Source organism: Aulonocara sp. 'chitande type north' Nkhata Bay, linkage group LG7 (genome assembly GCF_057382095.1).
Source record: "Aulonocara sp. 'chitande type north' Nkhata Bay isolate Kocher_YH1m ecotype deep benthic linkage group LG7, A_spYH_male_GT1.1, whole genome shotgun sequence".
Taxonomy (NCBI): domain Eukaryota; kingdom Metazoa; phylum Chordata; class Actinopteri; order Cichliformes; family Cichlidae; genus Aulonocara; species Aulonocara sp. 'chitande type north' Nkhata Bay.
Window position 1 is genome coordinate 41178100 of NC_141350.1, and position 24556 is coordinate 41202655.

At 40.4% G+C, this 24556-nt stretch overlaps 1 protein-coding gene across 2 annotated transcripts in view; it reads left to right on the forward strand.

Annotated features, from left to right (window-relative positions):
* Positions 1-24556, forward strand: part of sh2d3ca (SH2 domain containing 3Ca) — a 57281-nt gene that overhangs the window by 24157 nt on the left and 8568 nt on the right. For both annotated transcript variants that reach the window (XM_086300412.1, XM_086300413.1), the window contains 2 exons: positions 21633-21761; positions 24319-24468. In XM_086300412.1, the coding sequence (XP_086156538.1) occupies positions 21633-21761; positions 24319-24468 (279 nt within the window). The remainder of the gene's footprint in view (positions 1-21632; positions 21762-24318; positions 24469-24556) is intronic.

Consider the following 24556-nt stretch of genomic DNA (forward strand, 5'->3'; position numbering starts at 1 on the left):
AAAAATTTCATTTTTATTAAAAAGAATGTGCTTTCTGGGATTTTTGATCTTTAAGTCTATATACACCCAATCCAAAGAGCACATTAGACAAATCCAACTGAATGAAGGAGTCCCTCCTACTTGGACGTTTGGGTTTTCCACGTTTTCTGCAATATTGTCAAATATGTAAAAGAATGTTTGAGTAGTAATTCTAGCATATTAAGTAGCCCTATTCTGAAGCTTAATTTTCCAATGATTCATTCACTGATTTAGGCTTATTGTTAAGCGCAAACGAATTTTCTCTGGGAGAATTTTTTTTCTCTTTTTCGGTGAAGGTCTTGCAGCTCCCCGTGCCTTTGTAGCGTTTTGCTCTAATTTCTAATAAATCCCACTGGGTAGCGTGTGTTTGAGTTACAGAAGGCCCTGGACCTCTGCGGAGATTTTAATGCATCATTTTCCTTTATGAAAAGACCCGAGGCCATTAAAGCGTCTCTGGGTGATTTGCAGAGAGCAGCTGAGAATGCCGGCGAACGAGCGCCTTATCGCTTTCATCCGCACACGCGCTCACATAGGAGCAGATAGTCAGTACATGCTTAAGCAGGCATGCCTAGATTGACACATTATTGCTGCAACTGTCTTGTTTTTGGGTAGGTTGGTTTTTTTTTTTTTTTTTTTTGGTGTGTGTGTGTGTCTTGTGTCGACAAGTGAACAAGCTGCAGATACACAATAAGAGATTTAAGATTCCGCTAAGGTGCTGATAATATTTTTCTTTTAGTTACTAATGAAGCAGACTGGGGTGTTAATGTGAATCAGATACAGATACTGATTAGAGATGGGACAGATTTTATGGCTTAAGCAGTTTTTAGCTTTTTGAGCATAATTACATTTCAAATTAGACAGATCAGAGTAACACTCCTGCCAGTAAAATGGAATTAATGCAGTGTGGACACACAGATCACGTGCTGGAACATCTGCAACTTAGGCATAACCATAATGATTCGGTTTTAGCAAAGGTGATTAGTTTAAGCAGAGAGACAGATGAAGAGGCTGTGTTGATATAGCTGTAGACAGCACTTATTATGCTTCCTGAATGCAATAAGGAAGTAATACAAGTGTCCAGATAAGAGAATAATGGACATGGCACAGGCAAATAACATCCCCCAGCAAGACAATTATTTTTTATATCAGGACATCTTAGAAGTGTGTTATTATGCTTGGTTAAGTGGCTTTCAGCATGTGTGGTATCGGTAATGTGCATGCTGGATTAATTCATTTACATCTACAGCATATGAAAATTAAGGCTGGCTTGCATCTTTTGTTCACACGTGAAGTCTTGGCAGAAATTCCAGCAGTTACGCTGGCAATTACAAGCCCATGGGTGACATCATTCTCTATAAAAGGGGTATCAGGGGTGAGGGATGGAAGGTGTGGGTGGTATGGAAATGTAATGGGGGGAGAGAGAGAGAGAGGAAGAGACAATGTGCAGCGTGTTGTAACAGGATACAACAGGCTAATGTCTCATGAGCATTTCTTGGAGGATCTGTTGTGGAGTTTCTCACGGGAGTGTTTAAACATAAGACTTTCATACACACACACACACACACAAGCACTCTTCCACACTTGAAGAAAGTCCCTTTCAGTTTCCTGTATTATTATTATTTTTTTTGTTTCCCTGAAAGCTGTGACAGAGGCGAGGCTGCTCTTAAAGGGAGTGCATGTGCAAGCATCAATGAAAAGTGGTGTTAGAGTGCGTGTCCATGTGTGTGCATTTTTATTGCAAAGTGAGAGTCCCAGCCAGCAGTAAAAGCTCCATCTGCATCACCATGACAACAGTCCGGTAACAACAGGGAGACAACACCCATCTCAACCCTCCCAACCCCCATCCGCTGTGTGTTTGTGTGTCTGTGAGTGTGCGCATGCTTGATTACATGCATATTTGATCGTGTGCATTGTAGTGAAATTTCATTGTGTGTGCGTGTGAGAGAAAGCTTCCATTAGGGAGCATCCCAGCAGGTAATGTCTGACTCTGAATGATGGACACAGCCCTAATAGCTGTGCCTCAGTGGGGAGTGGTCACACCCACAAACACACGCACACGTTTCTTTTCAGCCTTTGGATGAATGGAACTGATACCTCAGCAGTGCTCTCCTACTGTCTGCCTCAGTCAGCCAATTGCACAGCTTACTGCCGAACCTACAGGGAGCAATGACATCATTGCCGGCCAATGGCATCACAGCTTTAGGGCGTGCTTCTTTCTGCTGGTCTGCTTGGCTGTGGGTGACAAGGAGGAGTGTGTATATGTTTTTAAAAGGGAGTTAAAACTGACTAGCAGGCGTCTGCAGCCTCTTTGTGTGATCAAACATTTTTCTTTCTTTCTCTTGATCTAATTCTTCTGTCTGTTCATCATATTACATTTTTTTTCTTACCCTTTCACTTATCTTCCTTCTTCCCTGTCTTTTCTTTTTTCTACCCTCTTGCACATCTTTTGATGTCTCTCTTCCACAGTTTGATCATCAACTACATCATCATCAACTCTTTCTGTGTGTGCTTGTGTGTCAAGTTACAAGGCCAGTCAATAGGTCTCTGTGTGTACTGTGACTTGGCAGAATTTATGTGCATGCATACTGATGCAGTAGGGAAAAGGATGCCACAATGACAAAGCTTCCAATAAGCGGGACTCGGTTGCATTGTAATGTAGGGTAAAGTGAGGATTTGCATGACACTGTTTGTATCTTTGTATTCAGGAAAAGTAATTTAAATTGAATCCAAAACTGGAATGGTGATAGAATGACATTAAAATCCATCTTAAGTGGGTGTGTAATATTCTAATATTGAATTTTGGAATCATATTACCTATTATCTCCAGTTTTGAGCCTTTGTGCTGGGCTACTATACTGTATGTGTCAGGCAATATAAAGCTAACAGAGCAAGATACAAGTAGTGGTGTCAAGTGTTTCTTTTTATTCTTACCATGAAAGCAAATAAATAATTTATTTCAACAAGTGTTGAGCTTTTCCTTAGAATTGCTACAGGATTGCCATAATTGTAGTTCTCCAGGCCTATCAGTTGCATTCTTAACAATGCAAGTGTGATTTAGTGAAGTATCCATAAAGGAAAACAATGACTTCAGCTCACGCCATTGGAGCTTTTGTACACTTGAGTCACTGCACGCCTTTTTTCTATTCTAGTTGCACATTGTGTTCTGACTCACAGATAACAAAGCACAGGTGCTGATGCAAACCTACCTTTTTCCCTGCTCAAAAAAGATCAGGAATAAATAAGTGAATTAATAAAGAATTGGACTTATAAGCTGATGTGTGGTATAATGATTGCAATACCAGTCTATATTTGAGCAAAATATACCACAACACACAAAAAAAGATTAGCCTGATGATGGGAAATGCAGTCACACTGGATTTATACTATCACTCTGAGCACTTTTTTTTCTTTACCTACAGCGAACACAGGGAAAAGTCCTCCTTTTGAAGTCTATCCTGATTTAATCCTATTGCAATTTTGTTTAAAGCTCAAACTTGAGCCTAATCCTTTAATACTTGTATACTGTAGGTGATTTTCAATCAGAAACACTGTGACTAACATAAAGAGATATAAGTCAACTGACTGACAACTCTGGGAGTAATAATAAAAAATGCATCAAAAGCTGTAGATGTGTTTGTCAGATGTGCGTCCACGTCTCTTGGCTGTTTTTCAAGTTGCAAAGCTGATTAATCCTTGTGCTGTCAGTTTGTGACTAATTAATTAGTTGCTGTGTCATATGTGTGTGAATGCCTGGTAACAAGGTTGCAGCTTAGGCTTCAGCTTAATCTGAGACATTGTTGACATGAAACACAAATAGAGTGACAATTAAATGAACACAAAGGAGTCAAAACTTTATGATGGCCCACAAATAAAGCAAATGTGTTCTATTAACTCTTAACAGTAGATGTAATAGATGTGTAATATGTCTTCATTGTCTGTCATTTCCAACAATGTGAATGTATTTTTCTTTCTCCTATTTTGGTGTTACATGCATCAACCATCTAATCCTGAAAAGGGTGGGTTTTTCAGATGTTTGGGCCAGTGGCCCTTAACCAGCACCCATTATTGCCTCACTGTCGTGTGTCCTTCAATTGCTGCTTCCTTCCTTTTTGTCCCTTATAACCAGACCTGGAGAAATGAATTGTGGGTTTTTTTCCCTCCACACCTGTCATTGTAAAGATCGATCGGCCCAGAATGGATGGTAATGGTAGTGGCTTGTGATTAAATGGCAAATAAGGAGTGTGTGTGTGTGTGTGTGTGTGTGTGTGTACGTGCGTCTGCATTTGTGTGGAGGTTGCAGTATGTTTAAATTCATACATGCATGTCTTCAGCTAGATGAATATGTGTTTCCATTGGGGGGGGTGTGCGTGCGTGTGTGTGTGTGTGTGTGTGTGTGTGTGTGTGTTAACAGAGGTGGGCTAGTATTGTGAGGCTTGAGACCTTCTATCAATCAATGTAAAGACCTTTAACCCCAAAACCCAGCAAATTAGCCATTAATGGGTGAGGCCAGAGAAGGAGGTGCAGAGGACGGCAAGTGGCAAAGCCCTTAGGGGAAATTGCATGTGTGTGCGTGTCCATGTGTAAGTGGTGGAGACTGAAGCGGTGCACAGTTGAGTCTTATTGCGACTGATTTACCATACTATAATTAGCCGTTTTCTCATAATGAGGTCATTTTTAGAAACAACCACAGTTTGCAGACAGTCACCAGTCTCCCAGCCCTCTGCCCCACCAGCCGCAGCCTCTTCTCTGCACTGCCAAAATTAAAGATTAGATTTGTATTTCCAGCAGAGTGAATAAACTGCCCAGAGCATCTTTCAGCTGTCCCAGCTGGTCCTGGCTGTCACAGACACTAACAACTCTGGGTTTCAATTAAAGACAAGGTGATAATATTTTTAACCGGAGTGAAATGGAGGTTAAACTTCAGAAAGATCATATTTATCCTGCGGATTAAAGAATATTGGTATTTTAAATAAATAAATATGATTTCAGAAAAATACAAATAAGGGGAATAATTAGTAAATATTCCCTGGAACATGCAGGTAGATAACGGGCAGGTTGAACCAGCAGGCAGCAATGCAGCGCATCAGCAGTGCTGATGTGTCAGAGGACATGAAAGGGAAATTTTCCAGCTTAAAGAGACCATCGAATTGGCAGGTGTGTTTGGTATAATTTGAGGAGAACGAGGCTTTAAACTACAGATTTCCCTTACCTCTTTATTTTCTTGCTTTCTAATACATCGCTTTTCTCTCTCCCTTTGCCTTTCGACTGATGCAACAAGGTGATGCCTCGGCTGTTGTTTGATATCAACGCAGACATTTCCTTGCAAGCAACTACACACTGACATACCGGCTGAGTGGATCTGTGAGGGGAAGTGCACAGAGGCGGGAATGATATGATGGCAGAATAGGGCAGGTGTACGGGCGGAGTGAGAGGAAAAACTAGAAAGAATGACTGTGAAGATCAACTTTGGAATAAAGGAATGGGAGGAGAGAGACAAAAGGTGGAATGGAATAAGTGGGAAGGATACCAAAGTTCATGTTAAGACAGATCAAGAATGATGCAGGTTAGAAAAGCAAGAAATAAGACAGCTGACCTCTTTAGGCTTACTTTCTTATCTCCATCCTTCACAGCTCTCCCTACTTAACAGGTATGTGTCAGAGAAGGAGGCGTATGGGGAAAAACAAACAAACAGACGAGTTCAGGAAAAGATCAGTGTTTGAAGACGGAGCATAACATATCGAGATAAAAGCACGAGGCGCAGAAAAAAAGGCTGCAGTGTTTGCCCATAGCACGGTAGATGGAGGAAGCGAAACCTGATGAGAGGGGAAAATTGGCTAAAGCAGCGAAGTAAAGGAAAGCCATGTGATGAGTCAGACAAATGTGTACATTTGAGCGGTCTATAAATTGCACCGCAGTGAGGGAAAGGTGAATTATGAGCAGCAGAGAAAGGCAGGTGGAATTGCAGTGATTGACCAGCAAATCCTCAATTCTCTGAGATTACTCTGAGCTTTGGCCAAGCAGGAAAGATGGATAGGGTTGTTTTAGCAGTGCCAGCTGGGGTTAACGAGCATCTTGAGTTATATTATGTGCAGGCTATATTTTGAGAATGAGTTTAAAGGTTTTTTTGCACAGATGTGATTGAGTGTGGTCTTTCTTGACGTTGACTGTAACTACACTGGTTTGTTAAACTCCCATTTCCAGCTTCAATTTTTACGATTGTGGCAATTTTATTCTTGTTTTATTGAACTGCAAGTGAACGCATCACCAAGTTTTCATCTAACGGGGTCAGGGTGCTTAGTTATCAAGCTGCATCCATGAACAAAAAAGTCTGTTGATTAGGGTAAATAAGAAAAACTAACCAGATTTTTATACTTCAAAAGTGGACTTTTTGCATGCATGTTGTGACATGTGGCGTGATGGGGTTAGGGTAACTCTAACCCTCCCTGTTTTATCTTCTTCTCGAAAATCTTGTTTTTTTTATTGAGATAATGAATTTACAGCACTCCGGGCACTGCTATCTCTTTGACTTATGTAATTAAAAGGCTCATCCCAAATTACTCCAACCTATCCAAATTGGAATGGGGTAAGGTAATTTCAGTAAATTGGGCATTTTTACATGGAAGCCATTGAGGATTGACTCCTTTCAGCCTCGGAGGTTGGTGCTTGTATCAGAAGTGTGACCAGACCAGTTCCTGTGCCTGATGGTCTTGTAAAAAGAACTCAGTTGGAAATATGACTAATAAATGCTGTACTTATCCTCTCAGCCATGCCGGCAGAAACACAGGTCACCGCATATTGCAATGTGTGTAAATTTAAAGCATGAGTCATGGTAACAGAGCAACACATAGTGTGACTGAGTGGGCTGCTGAAGTGGCTTCATGACTTTGTTTTCATCTATTGTTGTGTTTTCACTACCAGCACTGTGCTGGCAGTAAAGGGTTTTGAGGCTTTGTATCTTCATCCGCTGTTTTGTCCATCTTCAATAAGACCTGAATTGGAAATCATCTTCAGTCAGGGGTGATGGACTCAACTAACCACTTGTCCGTAGGGAAAACTGATGACTCAAGTGTTAAGAGACTAATACTTTGGGAACAGATCACATGTGTGCATACACACACACAATTGTACATACAATGGGATACCATTATAACTGCTCTCAACCCGCCATGTTTTCCTCTTCGGTGCACGTCACTGCACATGACAGAGCAAAGCACACATGCGGCGCATTAACCTTCTCTCCGTCACACACACTTACACACACCCAGACATTTTTCCTCAGGGAAACACCAGCTGGGGCATGCAGGGTATGGCGCTACCATGACAACGGCATCTATAGGTGTGGCATTGCTGAGTCGACTGTAAGAGAGTAGTGTGAATGCATGCAGTAATATTGTTTGGTTGAGGTTCGTAAAGCCCTTTTTGTGTGTTTTCTTCTATGTAGTGATTCTGTTTTAACCAGTGCATCAGGATATCACTCTTACTTGTCTGTCTCACTCACATTTGTATTAAACAGTTGATCCGACTGTATTAAAAATGTTAAAAATGAAAGAAATGTTTTTTTATGTTTGTGTTTCTAGAGATTTATTAGAGGTTTTAAAGCATTGACATTTAAGCAGCGTGTTTTTAAGGCCCTTGGAAAGTTTTCTGTAACATTAAATAATAAATATTTAGCATTATCAATATCTTGTCACAAGACATCCAATAAGCAATCACTGAATTCATATTTAAATCTTACCATAGACGATTGTTTCTGAGATGTACATCGGAGATATCACTATTTTCCAATTGTTGCATACACTTAAGTTGGCTCAGGAGGGAGAATAATAATTATAAAGTTGGTCTTTCAATCCTGTGTGTGCAAGTTCAAGCGTCTTTGGGCATTTTGTACAACTGTGTGTGTGTGTGTGTGTGTGTGTGTGTGTGTGTGGTAGGAAGAGTGCCTTATTTATCGTATAAAGACAGTGTATCAGTGTGCATATGGAAAGGACAATGAGTGCTCAATATAGCTAGAAAAGTGCTACATGAACACAGTCCATTTACCTACAATCATAGTAAGAAGCTGATGGATTGAAGAGCTTAGAAAATGAGACTCAACCATTGCCTACACACTGAGCAACTCTGCAGCTGGACTTTGCACGTTTGTAAATTGTGTTAAATTTGTGGGTGTATCCAATTACAGCAATTCTTGGTGTGTGTGTGTGGATACAGCGCTTTGTCATCAGCAGAAGCAGCTATTAAGGTAATCTAAATTGAATTGCGTTGAACTAAGCAGTCTTATTTCATCCTGAGAAACATCTAATTAAATCTGTGTTTTCAGTCTGTATTGTACTCTGGGTGACTGTTTCTTTAATGACTAAACATGTCAGCGGTATCTGTAGCAAAATGGAATGGCGTCATCGCCAGCTCGACCTGGGTGTGCACTTGTGTCTGTGGGTATTTGTGTATATCTGCATGTGTCCTTGTTGCGGTATGATCTTGTTTGTGTCCATGTTACTTCTCTGTTTCTGGTTGGGTTTATTTTTGTATTTTCATTAGTGTGAAAATGGGGATATGTATGGGTGGGGGGTGTCTTTACAAATTCTTTTGGGAAATGAGTGTTTACTTCCCTTAGAGTTGTATGTGTGTGTCTGTGGGTGTGTGTGAGAGAGAGCGAGAGAGAGCAAGCATAGCCTATAGGCCTGTTTAGAGAAACCGTGGGTTAGGAGGCGAGCGAGACAAGTGTGCTTGTGCTTAACAGTCAAACATCATTAAAATCTTCTTCGCTCGTGTGTGTGTGTGTGTGTGTGTGTGTGTGTGTCTGTCAGCATTTCATTTGTATGTGTATAAGGGTTCCTCTGTTAAAGTTTGTGGGGATAAAATATTTTTTAGATAATTTTCTTTCTTTCTTTTTGGAATTTGTGGGATGTTTGATTACTTTTTGTGCACATTTGTCAGTGCCGGAGACAGTGCTGTCATGTGCAACAAATTCAACAGATTTAAGAAAAACAAAACAGACTAAAACAAAATAAATTTACCCAAATTCACTTCACCAGAGTGCTAGTATTGTGGTTGTAAGTATAACTGTGATAAACAAAACCACCCTCTCACATGGAGGACATTCAGCCCTTTAGGCAGCTGATTGTCATATATCTTTGGCTGTGGCGCGCGCACGCACACACACACACACACACACACACACACACACACACACACACACATTTTACTATCTGTAATGGTCTTCTCATCAAAGTGCTGATAGATGCTGTTGACCAGGTGTAGAGACAGCGAGAGAGAGAAAGAGAGAAACAGGAAACAGAAAGTAAGTGCATCACAGAAGAAGGGAGATTAAAATATGAATGGCAGAGTCATACAGGGACACTGAGACTGTTTGGTCTATAGAGAAGGCAGATACAGTAGTATATTAAAGGAAACATATTCTCTTTTAAACTTGTCTGTCTTCATTCTTTCTGATTTTAGCAGAGGTGTGGACTCGAGTCACATGACTTGGACTCGAGTCAGACTCGAGTCATTAATTTTATGACTTTAGACTTGACTTGAAAAAATGTTCTAAGACTTGTGACTTGACTTGGACTTTTACACCAATGACTTGGGACTTGAATTGGACTTGAACCGGTTTACTTGAAAAGACTTGATATTTTACCCCAAATATAAAATTTAACATGCATATTATATAGAGATTGAAAATGTGACGTCATTCACGGGTAGAACCGCAAAGGATTCTGGGAACTCGTGGCAAGCGGTACTAGCGCACGCAGGCTTTCAATTGAAATCAGTTATACAGCGATAAAAAGAAACACAAAAATGTCAAGAAGCCGTTGTATTATTAACTGCAATAGCCGGTCGCATGACAGCCACGAGAAGCTGACGGGTAAAGAGATCGGTTGTTATCGGATTACGTCGTTGAAGAGAAATTGTTCAAGCCATGTTTCCGAAGTAACAAAGACGCGACGGATGGCCTGGATCGCAGCCATTCAAAGATCAAATATAACGTCCCAGAACCCTCCAGCTCACAGGTTAGTCTGCTCCAAGCATTTACACGAAGGTCAGTGTTTTTTAGTAGTTAATACGTCATTTTCATAACATAATTAGTGATATAGGTTACAAGCAAGTCTGGCGCTGAACAGAAATTGTCGCGCTATGCTCCTTTATTTATTGTGCATAAATAGTGAATTGTCCTGACACAATATTGCGTTTCGCTTCTGTTATTATGGTACATTGACAAAAACATATACTTTTATTCACAGGATAAAACAGTTGTACTGGGCAATTAGTGATACAAAACGATTACAGCATACAATATTGTTGTCACTGCTACATTTCTGTGATGGGTACCAGAAATTATTTCCACTACTAATTAATTACCGTTGAGCTCAAAGGTTATATTAATAAACGGTTAAGGAATGTGTATTTATGACGACAATTTGTGAGACTGGTAAACTTATGATACGTACGATGGTCTTTACTTTCTACACGGTGCATTTCAAGGTCCTGTACCCATCCGTCGGTAAACTGTACCTGGGCTTGTTGCAGTGACCTGAAGTTACTAAACTTCATGAGTGTGTGCACTCACTCCAAGAACCGTATGATTATAAATATGCATATAAATATGCTAAGATGAGATAGCTGACTTCATCTAACTAGCAAATGTTGTCCAGGCTACGTTGGTGATACAGTTTTTTTTAATGTGTATGATATTTTTGTCATGCGATTTTAAAGCTGGTCCTACAACCGCATCCAAGAATGACATGCAGCTTATCACAGAACTGTCGGTGAAAATTATTCTTGGAGCTAGGTTTAATTGAGCTGCATTTTAAAGAGGTGCAATTTCACAATTTGTGTATATTTTCTAAGTTCACTATTTTGTCATGTGTTGAGAAAAACACAGATTTTAAAATTACATGGTCTAATATTTACATTTAGCATAACTGCAACATTATTTTTTCTTCTTTTTTTTTTAAAGACTCGAAAGGACTTGAAATTCAAAGTTTCAGACTTGTGACTTGACTCGGACTTTTACACCAGTGACTTGAGACTCGACTCTGACTTGCCTGACATTACTTGAGACTTGACTTGAGACTTGAGGATAAAGACTTGAGACTTACTTGAGACTTGCAAAACAATGACTTGGTCCCACCTCTGGATTTTAGTGTCGCTTTACTCACCAGTTTTAACTGATTTTATAAGGATGCAGTGGGAGGTCAGGTGATGAAGCATCACCAGGGTTCAGACTTGATTTCAAATTTGCCTGGATAACCTTAAGCAGAGAGTGGAGCATTTAAGGTAAAATGATTCTGTGGAGCCACTTCTCAGTTCAACCTGCTTTAACCTAATGTGCTGAGATGTAGCAGAAGCTGCAGCTCACATGGCACAACCAGACAAAGGGCAATTACAGTGGGGCAAAAAAGTATTTAGTCAGCCACCGATTGTGCAAGTTCCCCCACTTAAAATGATGACAGAGGTCAGTAATTTGCACCAGAGGTACACTTCAACTGTGAGAGACAGAATGTGGGGGAAAAAAATCCATGAATCCACATGGTAGGATTTGTAAAGAATTTATTCGTAAATTAGGGTGGAAAATAAGTATTTGGTCAATAACAAAAATACAACTCAATACTTTGTAACATAACCTTTGTTGGCAATAACAGAGGTCAAACGTTTACTATAGGTCTTTACCAGGTTTGCACACACAGTAGCTGGTATTTTGGCCCATTCCTCCATGCAGATCTTCTCGAGAGCAGTGATGTTTTGGGGCTGTCGCCGAGCAACACGGACTTTCAACTCCCGCCACAGATTTTCTATGGGGTTGAGGTCTGGAGACTGGCTAGGCCACTCCAGGACTTTCAAATGCTTCTTACGGAGCCACTCCTTTGTTGCCCGGGCGGTGTGTTTTGGATCATTGTCATGTTGGAAGACCCAGCCTCGTTTCATCTTCAAAGTTCTCACTGATGGAAGGAGGTTTTGGCTCAAAATCTCACGATACATGGCCCCATTCATTCTGTCCTTAACACGGATCAGTCGTCCTGTCCCCCTGGCAGAAAAACAGCCTCATAGCATGATGTTTCCACCCCCATGCTTCACAGTAGGTATGGTGTTCTTGGGATGCAACTCAGTATTAATAATAATAATAATAATAATGGATACTTTATTGATCCCCATGGGGAAATTACTTGTTTTTTCTCTGCATTTGACCCATTCACTCAGTGAAGCAGTGGGCAGCCCACTAAGCAGGCGCCCGGGGAGCAGTGTGTAGGGACGGTACCTTGCTCAGGGGTACCTCAGGGTAGCCGTTAAGTGGATTCGAACCGCCGACCTTCCGATCATAGGGCGACCACTTTACCTACTGAGCTATCCCTGCCCCCTATTCTTCTTCCTCCAAACACGACGAGTTGAGTTTATACCAAAAAGTTCTACTTTGGTTTCATCTGACCACATGACATTCTCCCAATCCTCTGCTGTATCATCCATGTGCTCTCTGGCAAACTTCAGACGGGCCTGGACATGCACTGGCTTCAGCAGCGGAACACGTCTGGCACTGCGGGATTTGATTCCCTGCCGTTGTAGTTATTAGTGATAGTGATAGCAGAGCTGTACATTTTGTTTTATTTTTAAAGTCTTGGAGTCAGAATATGGTTTATCATCTTTAGATGAAAACTAGCCCGCTAACTTTCTGCTAACTTCCTTCCTTTCACTCCATTAAACTTGATAAATCCTCTTTTTCATCTGTGTCTGGATATTAAGCTTTATTGTAACACCTGGGAGAACACCCACACTGAACATTTTATGTAAGAGGAAGAAAACGTTTTATTAACTCTGTGTTTTGTTTGAGTTTGGGAACCGAAAAAGAGACCCAGAAATGGCTAATGATGGCAGACTTAAGAGGTGGATTAGGGTCTTTTATCTCTGCGGTTCTTTCTGCCATACTTGGAGACCACTGTGTTTTCCTCTGATTTGGTGGAGGATATACAGACTTATGCTCCAAACTCCATGCACATTATTTTCCTTTTTTTCACTGTTTCTTGCAAATTTAAATTCTCTTAGTGCTGATATTATTTGCTATTTTCTTTGTGGCAATAAACAACTGAGTAATGCAGTGAGCTGCTTCTTAAGTGAGTCTCCAGCTCCCTGGTCTTGCATTCATTTGTGGCGATGGTAGTTCTTGTTCTGCTATGAAGGATGGGTCATCCCCATGTAGCCCCACATGAATCAACTCTCCACCTACTGCAGATTCTAGTTGAAGCCGCTGGCTCACCGTGAGGTGACTGGTGTTGTGATTTGCCACTATTTAAATAAACTTGAATTGAATTGAATCTCCAGAGTAGAAAAAGTACTACTGATGGCAGCTGCAGTCCAATATGGTGTAGTTGTCAAGCAAGAAACTGCAAACTCATGGGAGGAGTTGCAAATTAATATTGAGGACTGCTACAGCAGCAGCCTGGCCAGTGAGCCACCCAACTGGGAAATTTAGCAGTGACTGAACTTTCTCTTAGATGGATTAAAAAATAAATAAATAAAATCTGAGGAGCAACTGCGCCAACTACCTCTTCCCTATAGGTTTGTTTTGCCACTACCACCTCATGCCTGGGGAAAAAAGGGACTTGAAATTGAGTTATAGATAGACTGGGATAAGAAAAAAAAGGAGGCAATAACCCGAGAAGTCCCGAGAAAGTAAAAAAAATCAGAGCTATTGCAGCATAAGGCAAGCGTAGTTTTGTGAAAGTGGAGCCGTGCAGCGCAGTGGCACTGTGCTTCCTACAGTCTCAGTGGGAGTGTATTTGTATGTCATATCCTGTCCACCAGCTGTCACTCAATACAGGGGGTCTCTGCGCCGACACCAATACTGACTGACAGCTCGAATCAGTGCTCTATATGTGTGCGTGTGTGTGTGTGTGTGTGTGTGTGTGTGTATTTCTGTGGGACAGTATATCAGCATCCAGCGCTTCCAAAGGAGAGCGTTTTGTGTGTGTTTGAGTGCGTACGTATAAGAGACATTCATTCCTAATGACAATAGAAGGTCACTGTTATCACTCTCATACTCTCTCTCCCTTTCTCTGGCTGCATACTAGGCATCACTCTCTATGTCTGAGAGACTAGTTGTTTCTCTGATATTGTCCGATAACATGAGGTATCAAAATTTCTGTTTTTATCTCAGTGGGGTTTTTAATTCTTTTTTTGGGGGGGGCACAAACTGCCAAGTTTGATTCTCAGGCCAAGCTGGGATGGGCCAAACTGATTTAGGGCAATTCTAGTTTTAATATCTCCATTATTTGATTTTGTTGTTTAATTGCGGAAGGTGTTTTTTTTTTTTTTTTTTTTGTTTTTGTTTTTGTTTTGTTTTTTTAACCTTAACTCAGTTGAAGCAATTCTTCTGCACCTTCTGCTCAAAAAGCCTCAGTCACTGCATGCATTATTGCATGATTGCAATGATTATTATGCATGGTTATTAGAGTTTTTCTCATCTCATAAAAATTTGATATACTCCAGAAAAGGAGAGAACCCTAACCCTCCTTGGCTTCCATGCAGGTCCACCAAGGCCCCATTGCCCCATCACCCCCTCCAAACCTCCTGTAGTGGTTTTCCCATTATTCTGCCTAATTCTAAATGGACATCTTTCAGTACCCCTTCACCTTTACCTCAAGATTGACTGACATATTCATGCTGACAGTTGCTGTAATCAAGAAGACACAAACTTAGCAACGTAGTGTATGCTGTACAGTGTAGCGAGGATTGCTCAGACCTCTACATTGGAGAGACCAAACAGCCACTTCATAAACGCATGGCACAACATGGAAGAGCCACCTCCATGGGACACGATTCGGCTGCCCGTCTGCATCTAAAGGATAAAGGTCACTCTTTCGAGGATGCCGATGTTCACACTTTATTCAGAGAAGTCAGATGGTTTGAAAGAGGAGTGAAAGAAGCCATCTATGTCCACTGTGAACAACCATCTTTGAACAGAGGGGTTGGTTTACTACATCAACTGTCTGCCATCTATAATCCAGTTTTGAGATCCTTTCCCTGACGCCTTAATGCCCACTCACATCCCTGCCATTTGACCTCACGAAATCACATGATATGGTGGGGCTAGGTTTCACAATGAGTTCACCCAAAATCTTGGTTGATTGTGACCTACACCTGTTTTCACACCTTGGCTCATGTGATTGGGTACAAGATCAACAGGGGGTTCATGACCCTCTTGGGGACTAGGACTTAAATCTGGGACTCTTCAATATCTGACCCTAGAACTGAAGAGGCTTCTCGGATGAGAGGTGAAACGTCTTCAAGCAACTGAAAGAAGTCCAGACACTTTTCTTTCCAAGTCCCTTAGATTAACTTTCAACATTTCTCCTGAAGTAAAACATCATCCATGCCTAGCTAAAGGACCTCATATAGACAACTTCAGGTCAAGTTTCAGGCCACTGTTCAAGAAAAGGCTGTATCCTAGGATTTTAGCCTTTTATTCAACATGATGGTTCACAGAGTTGACAGGACGGCAGGTATAGATTTGGGGCAAATAACATGATAGAAATGGTCTTTGGCAGACTTGAACCCAGGTCTCTCCTGTAGTATGGGGGTTGCCTGCTCAGCCAAGCAAGCTACAGCACTTATTATTTAACATAATAGGAAAACTTATTATGTTAAACTGAAATGGGGAAACTACAAACAAACCTGTTTTTTTTTTTTTCTTCTGTTTTTCTTTTTGTTGGTGTCTGACTCTTTCATGAGAATGGCATGTGAGCTTGCTTATAAGAGAAAGATGAATTGTAAAAGCTGTTAGTCTGACAAAATCCCAGGCACACTGCCAAAAAATGTTAAGAAGGTTCATTCCTGTTAAATGTTACAGAGGTTTGGGCTCTGGTTGAATCAAGGTCAGCTCAAAAAAGGTAATATTTTTTTATCATTGCATTTTTGTTTTTAAATTTTTTGACTTGAGCAGATATTTAATTAGTCACCAGGCGATAGAGTATTCCTCTAATTAACGCACAATCCTCTCTGACTGCATTGTCAGAGAGTGATTAGAGCAGTTTAACGTGCATTGTAGATAATGTGGTTAAAACATTTGAGCAAACCACTACACATCACACAGACCATGCTTCTTTTTCACTTTCTAACTGGCGAACGAGATTATCAGATCCACTTTTGAGCCGTCTTTATTGCATCATTGCAAAAGCAGTTGAATTAGCTTTGATTCAACGCTGCTCGTACCTTGCTCAGAAAAAATAAAGAAGGCTTGTGTTACCTGCCCTTCCCCTCTAATGCTCATATCATTTTACATGCGACTTAGAGACTACTACACCCATGAGAACCAGCGTGAATATAACAGTGTAGATCAGGCTGGAGGGCACAGAGGGATTACAGCCGGCTGGAGTGGGGTGATATTGGCCACGTATGCACACATAAACCCCTACAATGTGTATATGGCAGAGTGGGTGGGGGTGTGTAATCGGAGATAGGAGGATTGACGGCTACTTATACGATGAACTGGGTCTCTATCGCCTCCAGTGAGAGGAGATGTGGCTGAAGGGGAGCAGTGAGGAGGAGGAAAAGAAAGCGGATCAAGGAATAAAAAGGTTCTTCTGGAATTGGACCCCTGACCTCAGAGTTGGTGTGTGCAGATGAGGTGGGATCCCACCCCTCCTGCTAAAACCGCCAGTGCCACCACAGCTCAGAGTGTTACCATGACGGTGGGGTGAGAGGCCAGCACACTTGCTGAAAAAGAGAGGTGTATTCTGACATGAGCTCAGATCCAAGTGCTGCAGTCTGTTTAGAGTGCATTCATCCCTTTGTCGGTGGTTGTGCCTGTTGGAATTTGGTCCTTCTGTTTGGGTTTTTTCCCGCCTTACATCCACGCTGCTAAATTCCAGGGACTTTATTTTTGTTTCCCTGGAGGTTTTTTTTTTATTTTTTTATTTTTTTTTAATAGTTGTCAGCAAACATTTTCCGTTTCATTTCTCACTGATGGCTTCGTTTCTGGTGTTGCTTGTTTGTAGACGTATCACTTCAAATTGCTCGAGGTACTTGGCATTGTACTCCTTCAGCAAAAATTAGCAAAGAAGCGATTTCAAGCACAAACAGCAACACGCTGGTTTGTGCCTCAGTTAACGCTCTACCCCACTGTGTTTTGCATTGTAAATACCTGTGGCTTTATATTTTCGACCTGACATCACCATCACCCACACTTCCACTTGTAGAGTTGTTTATATTTTGGACACTGGACACTAACTGGAAAATGATCTGAGAAAGCAAAAATAATAAACGCAGGAAATATCCAGTTTTGTATTAACAGGCAGAATAGAACCAAACACACAAACAACAAAAATAGTGTGCATGCATAATATATGTATAAATATGTGCATATATTTAGCATTTCTCCCCATTATCATCTCTTTCATTTTCCTTTTGGGTGGTTCTTTTTTTTTCTTCTCTCCCACTGATGCTGAGTGATAGCGGTGTCAATTTTCACTCTGGGAGAGTGCAGTGATGTCATGAGATGAAACCGTCTAATTGGCCTGCTGTGAGGAGCAGTGGCGCAAGTGCATGTTGGTGTAAATTAGGTGATAGATTCCACTGTGTTATCTGTACCTCATTTTCACACATAAAACCCTAACCCCTATTGCCTGTTTCCTGACTCTCCCCCTAGTCACGTTCAAGCTATACACCATTTCCATGAAACCCTCCTTATCCTAACCGGGCTTTTATCTTTTTTTTAAAGCCCGAGTTTCTTTCTCATCAACTCTGCCTCCTTCAAGAACAGAACCCCAACCATTAAAAGCACCACCCAAGAACTCACATTTACTCTATGCACACATACACACATGTGTGTGATTGTGCATTCATCCATGTGAATGCACAATCACACACATTGGAATTGTGTGTGCACATGCACTCACACACACACACACACACACACACACACACACACACACACACACACACAAATCCTTCTCTCTCTCCTAACCCCCTGGGGAAGCAAAGTCCTGAATCAGCTGCTAAATTGCCCAAACTCTCTCATCCCCTAATGGGCTACCTGTCTCCCTGCAAGTCTGCCTCACTGTCTACATTAATGAGTTTGTGTTGTCTGTCTGTCTGTCTGTCTGCCTCTGTGCCTTTTTGAATGTCTGATGTCTTGTCTTTATGTATGCTACTTGTTTTGTCTGTCTGTTTCTGACTGTTACGCTGTGTGGTGGCTTCTGTTCTCCTCCTGTCTGTCTGCCTGTTGGCTCATAATGCAACTAGTCTGTTTTTGTTTAGTTTTTTTTTTTTTGTTTTTTTTTTGTCCTATATGACTGTTATGTTGAGGAATTCGTGCTCAGTATGTACACATCCTTCAAAGGAAATCTGTTCATGTACTTTTTGTGAAGCTACTAAACCAACAGCAAATTCAAGTAAGAGAACACTGCTTATATTTGTATTTGTGTTATTTGTTTTTTTTCCCTTTGGCACCATTTTTGACTGATGTACTGTGCATGGAAAAAACTGTTTATGAAAAATATTAGCACATTATGAATTTGATGGCAGCGACAACTCTTAAAAAGTGGCTTTAAAAAGCTAGAAAAGCTCTAAGAACAAAAGAGGTGTCCAAACACGGCAAAGAGAATTTCTACTGCGCTACATGTATGTCATGATTTAGATAAGTGCGTGTGTTTTTGGTATATTAGAAAACAGTAAAGCCAATGTTTTTGTGTGTCTGCGTCCCTCATCTAATGCTGTTTATTGTCTGTCCATTCTTTGGTCTCTCTGTCAATGTGTCCTTCTAATGTGAATCTCTTCCATGAACTGTATCATAAACAGAGTCCTCTTGACATTTCAATTTCGCTCATAGCCCCATATATATAAACACACACACACACACACACACACACACACACACACACACACACACACACACACACACACACACACACGACATCCATTGCTGAGCATCAGTTCAGTGGCAGGCCTCTCATGGGTTTCCACGGAGACAAGGAAAAGCAATAACTGCACACTTGACCCCTCTGCTCTTTTATTGGCCTCTTCTCCCCTTCACACACACACAAACACAAAAACACATACACACCTCGGATCTAATCTGAGAGAGTGAGGCTCCATGGTGATATTCCTCCATCTTCCCTGGAGGATTGGAGAAGGAAGGCAAAAAAAAAATGGAGAGAGGAGTGGGGACTGGAGGAAGTTAATAATTTCATCTTGCAGTGACCTGGAGACGATAAGATTGAATCTTTGGCTCTTTGTATCTCACACACACAGTCAACCCACTCTTCACACAGAGATCATCAGTTTCCTCACTCGCACACACTTGCTGTCTCTGCCTGCTTCCCTGTCGCACACAACAGTCAGACGATAGTCTTGCTGAAACTTTATGACTGTGGGGAATGAACAGAGGAACTGTGGGCAAGAGGGAAAAAGAGTAATTGAGAGAAAGTAGATGAAAAACACTGAACCTGAACGGAAGAGAGGCTGACTGAGGGAAAATATTAGGTGGAACGACAGGCTAGCCTTAGTGACAAGGCTGTTTACTGTTTATTTTGGTCTCTAGTCTCATTTCTCTTCATATTGGCAGAGGCAAGATGATTTCCTTTTTACTGTGTTTACTCCTGTGTGGTTTTCTCTTGCTTTGTGCAAATTTGTGCAAGCGTTGTGCACACACATTTGTGCATGTGCATCCTGTGTTTTAATCATCTCTGGTCGCTTGTCTGACCTCAATCTTTCCACAATCATCATTTCTTATGGTGTCTTCACATTACCCACGCATCCCAGTGTGGGATTTCCCTTGTTTTTATCTTCCTCACCTAAGCAAATAGTAGAGTACTTTAGCACATGGCATTTTCATGATTTAGTTTCAAATGAGGAGTAATTTTTTTATGTTATGTAAATAAAAATGAACGTAATCAAACACTTGTCATTTACTGTAAAGAAATATGTGACTTTGAAATGTGAATCATGTTCCATTTGTTTGTGTAACGCATTTGTATTAATGTGTGGGGTTTGTTGTAATATTGCAGAAACACAAATTACTTCCTGAGTGGCTGCACTTCAGGCTGCACAGACTAAAGCAACGTCTCTATAATACATAAGAATAATAAGAGCTCGCTCATGATGATTTCTTCCTCTTAGTAATCAGGTCAGGGTCGATCGGATTGTTTCTGCTCTGTATTGTGTGTGCGTGTGTGCGTGCATGTTTGTGTGGGAGGAAGCACACAGTGATGCTTCCCTGCAGTGTTGCCTTCTGTAACACCAAGTGTGTGTTTTTGTGCATGTCTGCGTATTTATGGAAAAGATGCTTTGTTTAACCGTACACCCATATTACATTATCATACTATTTAATTAAAAAAAAAATATATATATATATATATATGTGTGTGTGTGTGTGTGTGTGTGTGTGTGTGTGTGTGTGTGTGTGTGTATATACGTGTGTATATACGTGTATATATACGTGTATATATACGTGTATATATACGTGTATATACACGTGTATATACGTGTATATACGTGTATATACGTGTATATACGTGTATATACACGTGTGTATATACGTGTGTATATACACGTGTGTGTATATACGTGTGTATATACGTGTGTGTATATACGTGTGTATATACGTGTGTATATATACGTGTGTATATATACGTGTGTATATATACACACGTATATATACACACGTATATACACGTGTGTATATACACACGTGTGTGTATATACACGTGTGTGTATATACACGTGTGTGTATATACACGTGTGTGTATATACACGTGTGTATATACACGTGTGTATATACACGTGTGTGTATACACGTGTGTGTATATACACGTGTGTATATACACGTGTGTATATACACGTGTGTGTATACACGTGTGTGTATACACACACGTATATACACGTGTATATACACACACGTATATACACGTGTATATACGCGTGTGTATATACACGTGTGTGTATACACACACGTATATACACGTGTATATACACACACGTATATACACGTGTATATACGCGTGTGTATATACACGTGTATATACACGTGTATATACACACACGTGTATATACACGTGTGTGTATATACGTGTGTGTATATACACACACGTATACATACACGTATATACACACACGTATATACGTGTATGTATACGTGTGTGTATACACGTGTATATACACACACGTATATACACGTGTATATACACGTGTGTGTATATACGTGTGTGTATATACACGTGTATATACACGTGTATATACGTGTGTGTATATACACGTGTATATACACGTGTGTATATACGTGTGTGTATATACACGTGTATATACACGTGTATATACGTGTGTGTATATACACGTGTATACACACGTGTATATACGTGTGTGTATATACACGTGTATACACACACGTATACATACACGTATATACGTGTGTGTATATACGTGTATGTATACGTGTGTGTATACACGTGTGTATGAACTCAAATCGCCTTTGTAAATAAATCTTAATCTCTGTGGGGTTTTGCCAAATAAGACATGTATAGACTTTTCCTCTTATCTTTTTTTTTCTCCATGCAAGTACACTGTACAAGCTACAAGTTCACCCCTAACTGATGTCTGGTTTTCTTCTCTTGTTTTTGCTTATACAGTTCTCTAAGGAGAAGTACCTGCTGGAGTCTCCTCCTGAGAAACTCCGCAAAGAACTAGAGGAGGAGCTGAAACTGAGCCCTGCTGACATCAGGAGCCATGGCTGGTACCATGGACACATACCCAGAGAGGTACAAACTTCATGAAGCACAATGTAGAATCTTTATACTTGCAACACTGAAAGTCCCGAATATATGCATGATAATATACTGGTACATAAATGTAACTAAAAGAATGACTCATACATGTAAGGGGTTGCCTACTTTTCATCGTCAATCCATGCAGTTGAAAATTCACTAAACTGATTGCCAGTTTATAAAGGTGTGCATTTTCCTCTGTGAGGAACGCACAGGGGAAAATGCACAAATCAAAAATCTTTATTGAAGGTTTTTGTTGGTTTTTATTTTGGAAGGTTATGCAAGTTTTCCTTTATTCTGGTTTATTACTTTTTTAACCTTTAGACGGATCGCTGTTATGGGCTGTATATTTTATTAGGAACATTATATTAACAACTTATTTCCCCCTGGTCTTGCTCTGTTTACGGCATCATAGTATGTCTCAAGCTGCAAATGAATAAAACTTGCAGTATTGGGCTTGCAGGCTGCATAAAATCCTACCAAGAGCCATCACTGCAGCATCACTGGCTGCACTTTGAAGACCCTTTGCTTTTGGGGTTTTGTACTAACCGAGCAATTTGCAAATTTCACTTGTGCATATTTGAACTTTTAATTTGGCAATCCCATTGTGTGTTTTGTCCACCCAATCAAAAGTTTAAAAAAAAAAAAAAGAAAAATTTTAATCCACGTTAATCCACAACTTCTGATGCACTACCTGCACACCGTCTCACTGTTTGTGATAACTAACACTCTCAACTGCAGAACCTGCTTTAACTGTTGTGTTACAAATTAGTGTTCTAACTTTAGCTTACCTTCTGTTTTTGTGCTTTTATCAGGGACAGAATCAAAGCAAAGTTTCCAGCAAAGATGCCTCAAAGATTAGCTGCAGCTTGTAAACTGACTCGCTTTGATCACACCAAAGCTGTTTTGACTACCCTGTTTAAGAATGGAGTTATCTATGATATGATTGAAAAAGTTTTGATTCAGGCTTCATGCCACAGCCTCTTAGATGCGTAGTATGAATCTTTCTTCTTTTTTTTTTTTAAGTTAATGATCTAATGCTGCCGTGGTTTGTATCCCCCCCCACCTCCATCACTACCAATTCATTCAGAATTTCAGTGAAGCGATTGGAGTGTTTTTTTTGTTTTGTTTTGTTTTTTGTTGTGGGTTGAAGTGGGTTGTCCTCCAGTAGTGTTAGTTGAGCGATTACTTGGCCAAAGTTCTGGCTTTGAAAGCCCAGTTTAAATGCTTTACACACAGAGTGACACTGATTAATGAATCCCATCATCTGTCACAGCTCAGTAGAAATTGCTTTAGCATTGAGGAGGAGGAATCTCTGCCAAACAGACAGCTGCGCGTGTTGCTGATGTACGCAATTGAATTTCACAGCTGGTGACTAAGACATAGATACAAAGAGACACACAGCCACAGACTCTGATGCACTGCATGCACATGTGGAGAGTATTTCATAGACGACCTCTGTCTCTTGATAAACCTCTGTCTCTTTTTCACGCGCACACACACACACACACACACATAGAAACACAGATTCAAATCAACCATCTGTGAGTCTTTCCTCTTTGATTTACATAAAATATTCATTTATTCATGGATTTACCCCAGTGTAAACTTGGGGAAACCCCAGCCCCCTGCTTACAAAACAATGCCTAGTGGATAGATCTCAGGCACCCTGTGGATGGTTACTGTACATTAGCTTTCATAGATCCCGTTCCTCCTTCTTGATCATCTTCCTTTTGTTGTATTCTAGTTTATTGCTCAATATGGCTTTCCTTTTAGACATATTTGTTAATGTCCTTTTAAATCTATACTGTTGGTATGTTTGAAAATGGTAGAGAAAGAATATTGTGCCCTTCTGTTGAGCCTTTGACCTATGTTTATACTGCCTCCTGCTGGTATCTGACACTGCTAACCCTGGACTGTGTTGCCTTTCATATTCTGTGCCTTGATTTCTTTTATTGAATGAATTTAAAGCTTTGCACATTCTGCTTTCTCTCCCTCCTTGAAGGCTGCTGTAAAGGGAAAACTGCTGAGTTTGAAATATTTTTTTTTCCTTCCTGTGTGGCTACTAGATCAATATTTGTGATTTCTTCTCACAGAAACCATCTGCAGTGTTTAGTAACAGCAAGATGTACAGCCCAGAGGTGTTTCACTAACACTAACAATGCTTCTGGATTGCTTGTTTTGTCAATAAAATTTAAGAATAACTTTCTTTTTATTTTTTCTTTTTATTTTTTTTTTACAAATAGTGCTGAACTCTGAAATGCATCTTAAGAAAATCAATTATTTTATCCTTCATGGCGAAATCAAACTTTCCTTAGCAGCACGGCAGACAAGTTTGGCAGCTAGACAGATAGTTGTTTTATTTTCAGGAACACAAACTGTCCTAAGGCATTGTTATAAATAATCACAATCCTCTAAATTCAATTGTTCAACAACCAGAGTGTCAGAAACTAAACGTTCACGCACAAGCTGTAGCTCAGATCAGTGAGCTGTCTTGCTTTCAAGCTTAAAACCATCCTTTCTGTATTTTTTTTTTTTTCTCCATCTATAGGTATCAGAGACTCTGGTTTTGCGCAATGGAGACTTCCTTGTGCGCGATTCTCTGCTCAACCTGGGTGACTATGTTCTGACCTGTCGGTGGGATAATGAGGTGCTACACTTCAAGATTAGTAAAGTCCTGGTGAAATCCAATGAGACCAAGGTACATGTTCTTCTTTTAGGGGCTTAATAATCGGCACTGCTTGAAACATCATCTAATCCCTGTTTACTTTGTTGGATTCTACTTTAAA